The sequence below is a fragment of the Malus sylvestris genome, chromosome 5, assembly GCF_916048215.2.
Source record: "Malus sylvestris chromosome 5, drMalSylv7.2, whole genome shotgun sequence".
NCBI lineage: Eukaryota > Viridiplantae > Streptophyta > Magnoliopsida > Rosales > Rosaceae > Malus > Malus sylvestris.
In genome coordinates, this window is record NC_062264.1 from 12,433,721 (window position 1) to 12,443,845 (window position 10,125).

The 10,125-nt window shown below is 40.4% G+C and overlaps 1 protein-coding gene across 2 annotated transcripts; it reads right to left on the reverse strand.

The window, feature by feature from the left end:
* Positions 1 to 580: 580 nt before the first annotated feature.
* LOC126621992 (uncharacterized) lies at positions 581 to 6,196 on the reverse strand. 2 transcript variants are annotated; one of them, XM_050290628.1, is made up of 2 exons: positions 5,851 to 6,196; positions 581 to 889 (listed from the first exon to the last, which is right to left on the reverse strand). In XM_050290628.1, exons 1-2 carry the CDS (start codon positions 6,190 to 6,192, stop codon positions 872 to 874), a joined length of 360 nt encoding a protein of 119 aa, XP_050146585.1. In that variant the 5' UTR covers positions 6,193 to 6,196; the 3' UTR covers positions 581 to 871. The 2 variants fall into 2 exon arrangements, with proteins under 2 accessions (XP_050146585.1, XP_050146584.1); XM_050290627.1 differs by having other exon boundaries at positions 5,763 to 6,196.
* Positions 6,197 to 10,125: the final 3,929 nt, after the last annotated feature.

Consider the following 10,125-nt stretch of genomic DNA (forward strand, 5'->3'; position numbering starts at 1 on the left):
TGGGGAATGGTATGGAAAGGTTTAGGGTAAGTGTGGAGGAGTGTTTGAGGGTTGGAGGGTGGTGGAGAACTAGGCAAAGAGGGTGGAAGAAGGTGGAGTGGCTGTTATGTTTTCTAGGCACTAGAATGGTGTTTTTGGGGTGTTTTGCTACCTAGGGTGAGTATGGACGAATTTTTGTGATGAATGGTGAATATGAGAGTGTGAACTCTTTGCCAAGGGGTGTAAACATGTATATATAGGCCCCAAAAACCTTAGAGAATCAGGTTAGGCTAGGGAGAATGCACGGCAAAGAGTGTATGTGGTGTGCAATGGTCCAAGGGTGAAAATGAAGTGATGATGCAAAGTGTGAAGGGTAAAATGGAGTGGTCTTGTAGCTAGGGAGCATGAATGATTGTGTACATTGCATAGAGATGGAAAGGGAGGTGAAAATGTGTCAATAAATGGGTCAAAGGTGCAGCAACATGTGGTACACAAGGCATGGGATTCCAAATGTGAATGATGGAGCATCAATTGGTGCATGTTATGGTTGTGAAAGTTGTATAAAATTTTGTGGGTGAAGGGAACAAGAGGTATCAAGCAATTAAGTGTAATAATTAAATGAATTGAAGCATGAAATCAGAAATTATGTAGGGGACAAGAGTGATCAAGCATGGCATGGGAATCCAAAGGGAATTCTATGTTGTTTTGCATGGCAATGAAGGCAAGTTGGGGTGACAAATTTTTGGGCTGAGTTCTTCATCTTTTGGACCATAATTCTTCACATTCTTGGCCTCTTTAGTTCTCAAATTCGTCCATCCACTTTGGCCCAAATATGTGACATGCATTCCAAGCTCCATTTTGCTCCAAAATGCTCCAAAATGCATCTTCTTGCCTACTTTGTCCATAAAATCTGAAAACACACGAAAATGACTTTAAACATTAAAATAACTAAGGAAACACGACATAAATGCACAAGAACAAGCCAACTAAGTCGCATAAATATGCTCCTATCAAATTCCCCCACACTTAGCTTTTGCTAGTCCTCGAGCAAAACAAAGAGATAAAACGAAACAAAGTAAATAAAACACAACCTAAACCTTCCAACATTTCCCTCAGGGATTTCCAATGCACATGACATGTTAAAAATCATTATCCCCACAGATTTGAGTCATCTTCACACTTAAGCACGTACTTAATCATAGTCACTACTTACTTGTTCACAATTAATCGATTAAAATAATGTTTTTGATGTAGTAACATGCCTTAGAGAAATCACTCAATTCCTTACAAGATATGCACTCAATTTTCACTCAGATTTTCTAACTACACACCCTATACTAGTTATATGTGAGAAGATTGATGTAGATATGAAAACGAACGCTCACATATATGTATCACAAAGAAAGCAATTTCTAGAGTTAATAAGCATGTTTAGATATGATCTCATGAATGGAATGCTACTACTTAGATGCGAGAACCAGTGACACCATATGCTCATATCAATTTCAAACTCCACATATTGAAACGCATGACACTCAAGATGAAGTTAAGGGTTGTAACGGGGCTTGGGGTGATGGCTAACAAATGAAGGATAAGGATAACAATCGTTCTTAAAGCAATAGCAAGTAAAGTAATGAAATTGAAACTTAGAATTCACTTAGATTGCAGAAATCAGCTTTTAGACACGAAGGGAAAATTCAAGCAATATTTAGGGCCGAATTCTATGTTTTGGACCCTTTCTTCAACAAGCAGCACTTTAAAACTCTTTTCCGCATATTTTTCAACTCCTTTTTTTCTTTTTTTTTTTTCAACTCTTCTTTTCTTTTCAACAAGCATAATAACTCACACTTCCCCCACACTTGTTTTCTGCCATACATTAATCAAAAGAAATTCAATTTGAATCATGCTTTACTATGCTTCAAGAACAAGGGTATGGATGGTCCTAAACTAGTCTAGGTAAGGATAATGTGGTTTAACAAAGAATGTAGGCTATCAAGGCTCAATGGGGTTAACTTAAACATATAACGATATGGGATACATGGCAGTTTGGCTTTGGTAGTGGTAACTACACAACTTCATCTTGAATATGTTTTATGCAAATCAATAGCATGCTTTGAATGAAATAGGCATGAGTTCTAGCATTTGGAACTAAATGATGAAACGCAATCTAAGTAATAACCAAGCAAAGAATAATGAGATCATGCAACGACTTTAGAAAACAAGAAGGCACAGATTTTAATTCTCCAAATAAACGTTTAAGCTCAAGTCTCACAAGGTTGTAGCGTTAGTTTGAGTTCTTTCCTTCAAGCATGTTACAAAAACTAATTTTTTCTTTTATGATTACATGTGATTTCATAAGTTATAACCACAACCACGCATAAATAAAGAGTAAATCAAACTTTCATCCATGTTTATAACTCTCTTTAACAGTCATGCAATTACAAACCGAATCCTCATCATTGTGTTGGAAGGTACCCTAAGACACAAATAAGCGCACAAAAACAACTCTTTTTTTTGGATTTTCAAAAACAATTTTTCAAATTTTTATGAATTTTCGGATTTTTATGTCAAAACACACTGAAACACTCCAAAACAGCTTAAAAATACTTAAAACAACAAGGAACAACACTAGAAGTAATGGGTGATAAATTTCTACGAATTTCATGCAAAACAATGGTTACCCCCCCACACTTAAATCAAACATTGTCCTCAATGTTTCAAGCATATACTCACACCAAAAACAAGCAAATAACAAACTACAAATAAACATGACAAATATAGCAAAGTAAAAACCAGACAGAGTAGAGTTTAAGAACGCAAATCTGGTTTTGGAGAAAGTTGATCTTGTTGACTTTCCACAGCTTTGATCTTGAACTGGATTGGAATTGTACGGCGAAGCTTTGCTCTTTGGTGATGTTGCAGTTCCTTATTTGTTCTCCAAGCAGATGTGGCAGCTTCTTTAGTTCTTCATCTCAGACTCCTTGTGTTGGGTTAATTGTGCAAGCTGCATTCTTCTCTGCTTGTTTCTTCTGCACAACGGGCGGGCACGAGGTAAAGGTGTTGGTCTGTTTCTTTCTTCAATCTTTCCAAGTGCCCACCTCTTACTTTCTTTCTCCTTGTCCCTAGTTGAGGATGAATCAGCACGTTGTCTCCACATGCTTCGAGGTATCATCTTCACTTCCCTTATACGTGAGAGACGAAGCGGAAACATAAGATGATGAGTACTCGAGAGCAAGAGCTGGCTGGAGAAATGACAGGGAGAAAGCATGATATGAGATACTCTTGCTCTCAACCCTTATGATATGAAATACTTGTGCTCTGGATAGGTTGTTTGCAGGGGTATCCCAGGGGATGAAAAATACAGAGTGACTCGAGAGGGTTTGTTGGAAAGCCATTTCAGAGAGGATGAAGGGTTAAGTGAGGCTGAAAGTTGGGTGAGACTGCTTCACTTTGAAGTTCAACATTTATAGAATTTTCTTAATGGCTGGGAAGGCATTGTTTCATTACTCGTGTCGGCAAGCCTGGGATAATTTAACAGTAGTTTTCACGTGCATTCCGCTTCTCCAAAAATTTTCGACAGATTACGCGTGATTTACGCAACGCAGATGTGCAAATTGATAGATGCTGACACGTCTCGATAAAGCAGAGGCCTCTTTAATATCCGGAATTTACGCTTCGAGTTCTGAGCTTCGTTGAGGGCAGAGATTGCATGTGACAAGTGCTGACGAGGCTGAGAGAGACAGATGGTTGGAATCGGTGCTTCGACAGACTGCCCGTAATTTTCGCAAAGCTGAGTTGCGTTTGATGGGTGCTGACGAGGCTGAGACAGTTGACACTCTTCGGTATCTGGAATTGGTGGTTTGTGAGCAAGCCCAACTTTTGAGAAAGCTGGCGCCTCTTCGATCTCCGAATGGCTTCTTCGATTTCTGAGCTCACCTCTTCGATCTCTGAAATCTCATCGCGTGCTGATTTTTATAGAGGTATGCAGGACGTTCAAAGCACTCTTGAATTTCTGCCTGTAAAAACTCCCGTTTTGTACTTCTACGATCTTGAGTTGTCCGATCTCCTCTTTCTTTAACACCTCTGAAAAATGTCTGGCCCTTCCGACCGTCGTTTTGACTTGAACGTTGGTGAAGGAGCAGCCCCGCCTTCTCCAGACAACATATGGCGCCCGTCCCTCATATCCCCTACTGGTCCTCTTACCGTTGGGGATTCGGTGATGAAAAATGACATGACCGCTGCGGTGGTGGCCCAGAACCTTGTCACCCCCAGAGATAACAGACTGCTCGCTAGACGGTCTGATGAATTGGCGGTTAAGGAGTCTCTGGCTCTTAGCGTGCAGTGTGCGGGTTCTGTGTCCAATATGGCCCAACGCCTATTTGCTTGAACCCGTCACGTTGAATCGTTGGCGGCTGAAATACAGAGTCTCAAAGAGGAGATTAGAGGACTCAAGCATGAAAATAAACAATTGCACAAGCTTGCACACAATTATGCCACAAACATGAAGAGGAAAATTGACCAGCTGCAGGAAACTGATGGTCAGATTTTACTTGATCACCGGAGGTTTGTGGGTTTGTTCCAACAGCATCTGCCTTCGTCTTCTGGGGCGGCACTGCGTAGTGAAGCTCCAACTGATCAACCTCTGATACCTCCTCATTTCGTGGCCCCACCGACTGCTGAGACTCCGCCGACTACTGCAACCTCTCCCACGCAGCCTTTGTGAAGGCTCCCTCTTGTATTATGCTATGTTTCTTTATTTCCCAGTTTCCTGTTCATTTCCATGAAGTTTAATGTTAAAATTCTTTGCATATTTGTTAATGTTTCAAAATAGAAAGTCATAACCAAAAATAATTAAACAAGTAATAAAATTGACAATCAAGCAGAATAAATGGGTTGCCTCCCTTAAAGCGCTTGCTTTAACGTCTTCCAGCCGGACGATGAACACCTTGATCAACCTTCATGGGAACCCACGGCATAGTGGGTTGTCTCCTCCACATCTTGTTCTACAAAGCTCTCGTACATTGCATCCTTGAACGGAAATGGATAGTGATGTTTGTTGATGGGTGCGTTGTGTTGCCTAAGGTTCACATTCCTGTGCCCACCGTCGGGGATCTGCTTGGGTATCTGCACCAAAGAAGGGAACCACCTATCAACTTTAATGGGAATTGGATTTGGATTAGGTGGCTTACCTATGTGATGTGATGAAGTGGCAGCAATGTGAACATTCTTCCCCGTGGTGCTTTCGACCAATTTGAGCATTGTGAGGGCAGTGGCCGTATGGTCCTTGTACTCCACTCCAATTCCCTCGTCTTGCATGGTTGTTGATGCATCCTTTGTGCTTGGTGCTGAACGGTCCAGTCCTATCTTTTCAATTTTATCAATGGCACAACAAGAATGAACAACATTATGAGTCTCAATGGATTCAGAAATTTTAAAACTAATCATGTCACCACCAAATGCCATAGTGACTAATCCTTTGGCCACATCAATCTTCGTTTGAGCCGTTTTCATGAATGGCCTTCCAAGGAGAATGGGCAATGAAGGGGCATGGTCCGATTCATCCATTTCGAGGACATAGAAATCTGCCGGGAAGATTAAATGATCAACCTGCACTAAAACGTCTTCCAAAACTCCCTTTGGATAAGCGTTAGATCTATCGGCCAATTGTATGATTACACCATCATTTTTCAATGCTCCTAAGTTCATAGATGCATAAATGGAATATGGCATAACATTTATAGAAGCACCTAAATCAAGCATGGCAGATTTAAAACGGGTATTACCAATGACACACGGAATTGTAAAACTCCCCGGATCTTTGCATTTGGGGGGTAGTTTATGTTGCAAGATGGCGGAGACATTCTCACTTACATGTACCACCTCTTTCTCCCGGACACGTTTCTTTGTTGTACAAAGCTTCTTTAAACACTTGGCATACTTCGGGATTTGCTTTATGGCATCAAGGAGGGGAATGTTGACATGCACCTTTCTAAATGTCTCTAGAACATCTTTTTCCTCCTCTTCGTTCTTTGATTGCAAAAATCTGCTAGGAAAGGGGACATTCAAAGGAAAAACATTAGTCGGAATTGAATTTAACACATTCTTACCCTTATTGGACAGATTTGAAGGTTTAGGGGCCATGGACACTTGCGGCATAGGTGTGTCCATCCTTGCCGTGGGTGGGCTTGATTCCTCCTCTTCCATTTGCAACATTTCATCCTCTTTAGGACCTGTTTTTTGATGAAGAACCTACCCCAACCTCCTTACCACTTCTTAGGGTGATTGCTTTGGCTGATTCAAACCCTCCCTTTGGATTTGGAATGGTAGAACTAGGGAGCCTTCCTTGGTCTCTAATCTGCCCAACAACCTCGGCAATCTGTCCAATTTGTTTCTCTAGTTGGTCCACCCTTTTGTTTTGATTTTCCTGCCCATTAGTCAAAGTGGTTAGTAACTTAACAAGTGTATCATTATCCAAAGCATTACTTGAAGTATTTGGGGCAGATTGTGGTTGGAATTGAGGGGGTGCGTATGGTTTGTTGTAGAAACCCGGGGGTTGTTGCCTAAAGCCTCCTTGTGGTTGGGCTTGTTGTGGCTCTCTCCATTTGAAGTTTGGATGGTCTCTCCACCCCGGATTATACGTGTTGGAATATGGATCATGTCTTGGCTGATTTTGGCTTTGAAACCCAATGGCATTAGCGCTCTCCCATCCACCATTCTCAATGAGTTGAGGACACTTTTCGGATGCATGTCCTTGGATAGAACATACGCCACACACCATGGGTCCTTGAATCTTCATTCCCTCGGCCATCTGTGAAACAAGAGAAGTAAGATTAGCTAACTGAGATTGAATATTGGAAGTGGAACTTACCTCATGCACTTGTTGCCGTGGGGGTCCTCTTTGGCCTACACCCTCGTATTGTTGAGCGTTCAATGCTCGATTAGCAATCAAGATTTTTGCAGCCATGGGCGTTTTGTCTACCAATGCTCCACCCGCCGAGGCATCAAGCATTTGACGTTCTAGTGGTAGGGGCCCTTCGTAGAAGTATTGCAAAATCAATTCCTCCTTCATCTGATGCTGTGGACAAGAAGCAACAAGTGATTTAAATCGTTCATAATATGTAGGAAAAGACTCACCTTCATCTTGTTGAATTCCACTTATATTTTTACGAAGAAGAATGATGCGAGAAGTTGGGAAAAACTTCTCCAGAAACGCCCTCTTCATACTCTCCCAAGATGTAACTGTACCGGGAGCCAACTCGTATAACCAATCCTTGGCTTTGTCCATTAAAGAGAATGGAAAAGCCTTCATCTTTAAAATACTTCCGTCAACGGTAACCGGAGTCATACTTGAGCACACCACTTCAAATTCTTTCAAATGTTTGTTCGGATCCTCCATGGACAGCCCATGGAACTTTGGAATGTGGTGGAGCAAACTTGACTTTAACTCGAACTCTTCAGTTTTACCTTGAGCAGCCATGGGATATTGGATACACAATGGTGCGGCATTATCCAAACCCGAGGCGGCAAGCTCCTTGAGCGTACGGTTGTCCATGGCTATACCTTGCTCTTCTCCACCCACTTGTGCCGTGGCCTTCTCTTCAACCTCAACTTCTTGCTCTTCTAATTCAGGCTCGGGACTAGGAGGTTTAGACTCTTGCAATTTCTTTTTCCTTCTCAAAGTCCTCTCAAAATCACCGTCAAAGTCGGAGATATGCTCACGAACAGGTTGTGAGCTACGGTTCACAAACTAGTACCTAAAAACAAAGAAAACAAAACAAATCAGCAACTTAAACAGAAACTTAAACAAAATACAATAATTCGAAAGAAAACAATCCAAGAGATTAGCAAAGTTGCTAATCCCCGGCAACGGCGCCAAAAATTTGATGTGAAAAATAAGTTAACACACAAAATTAAACCCTCTTTTTATCAATTGTAGCAAAGTATGTAAGTAGGGATCGTTCTAAACCGGGGATTAGGAGGGATTGCTAAACAATTGAAAACTGACTTAGAAATGTAAAAACAAAGTTTAAAACACTAGATTAGACTCAAAGAATGCAAAACTCACGTTTAAAATACTAAAATAAACCAATAACTCAAAACTGCCTTAAAAACACTTTCTGGGCAGTTTTGACACAAAGCACCAATTTGGACGAATTTGGGTTTTAACTTGTACCAAAACACTTAAAAACATAAACCAACACACTTTCTAACTAATCTAGGACTTCAAAATAAATGGGGAATTTATTTGGACGAAAATGAACTAAATGGACAGATTGCAAGGAAAACAGATTGTAATAGAAACAGATTGTAACACAAAGTTGTGAATAATCAATGGATGATGGAATGGCTAAGGGGTTCTTCTCCACACATGAAATATATGATACCTAAATCAATTTTCAGTTATCAATTTAATAAGTTATGAATCTCGACACTCCAAGTTAATTAGGTCCGCTTAAATTAACCTTCAGATTTCCCTAGAATCATTGAATTGGATGAATATGCATCGCAAACAAATTATTCCCAACAAGTTCTTTATATGAACAGCATGATAAAGACACAAGTTAGAATCATTACGTTCTTTGGAAATCATAAGCATCGACAAGGCATTCGTAACTATGAAAAGCATGATACTCTTGCCAGGAATCTACTTAACACGATCGTGACTAGCGACCTTCACTACTTACGAATATAAATTCATAACGATTAGGTGAAACAAACTTATATCCTAGCATCAAATTCAAGCATGCAAATTAAGCGTGCACTCTCAACCAACATACAAGAATAAGTTCTAAATCAAATGGTTAAGCAAATTGCATTCACGACTTATACAACGATAACTGAAAGTAATCAACTTATTTCACATATATAATCATGGTTTTGAATCCACCCTTAGCCAAAACGAAATTAGCCAATCATACTTAAAGCAAAACAAAGATTACATGAATTAGACATTAAAATCAAAGGAAAGAAAACACCTAAAATGCTCCAACTTGGGTGGCAAGTGCATCCAAGAATTCTCCTTTGCTTGCTTGCGGCAGATTGCTTTGTGGACGGATTTTTGGGTAGTTTTATGATGTAGAATGGATGGGGAATGGTATGGAAAGGTTTAGGGTAAGTGTGGAGGAGTGTTTGAGGGTTGGAGGGTGGTGGAGAACTAGGCAAAGAGGGTGGAAGAAGGTGGAGTGGCTGTTATGTTTTCTAGGCACTAGAATGGTGTTTTTGGGGTGTTTTGCTACCTAGGGTGAGTATGGACGAATTTTTGTGATGAATGGTGAATATGAGAGTGTGAACTCTTTGCCAAGGGGTGTAAACATGTATATATAGGCCCCAAAAACCTTAGAGAATCAGGTTAGGCTAGGGAGAATGCACGGCAAAGAGTGTATGTGGTGTGCAATGGTCCAAGGGTGAAAATGAAGTGATGATGCAAAGTGTGAAGGGTAAAATGGAGTGGTCTTGTAGCTAGGGAGCATGAATGATTGTGTACATTGCATAGAGATGGAAAGGGAGGTGAAAATGTGTCAATAAATGGGTCAAAGGTGCAGCAACATGTGGTACACAAGGCATGGGATTCCAAATGTGAATGATGGAGCATCAATTGGTGCATGTTATGGTTGTGAAAGTTGTATAAAATTTTGTGGGTGAAGGGAACAAGAGGTATCAAGCAATTAAGTGTAATAATTAAATGAATTGAAGCATGAAATCAGAAATTATGTAGGGGACAAGAGTGATCAAGCATGGCATGGGAATCCAAAGGGAATTCTATGTTGTTTTGCATGGCAATGAAGGCAAGTTGGGGTGACAAATTTTTGGGCTGAGTTTTTCATCTTTTGGACCATAATTCTTCACATTCTTGGCCTCTTTAGTTCTCAAATTCGTCCATCCACTTTGGCCCAAATATGTGACATGCATTCCAAGCTCCATTTTGCTCCAAAATGCTCCAAAATGCATCTTCTTGCCTACTTTGTCCATAAAATCTGAAAACACACGAAAATGACTTTAAACATTAAAATAACTAAGGAAACACGACATAAATGCACAAGAACAAGCCAACTAAGTCGCATAAATATGCTCCTATCAATACATGAAGGAAAATATAAACAATTTTTAAGTTCCAGGACTTCCCTAGAGGGTAGGTTAAGCATGTAG

Bases quoted from the DNA above. Each gene is read 5' to 3' on its own strand.
- LOC126621992 (XM_050290627.1), bottom strand. From the start codon at position 6,192: ATGTTGCAAATGGAAGAGGAGGAATCAAGCCCACCCACGGCAAGGATG. The intron at 890-5,762 runs GTAATACCCGTT...GTGTGTTTTCAG, and splicing joins TACAATTCCGTGTGTCATTG to ATTTTATGGACAAAGTAGGC.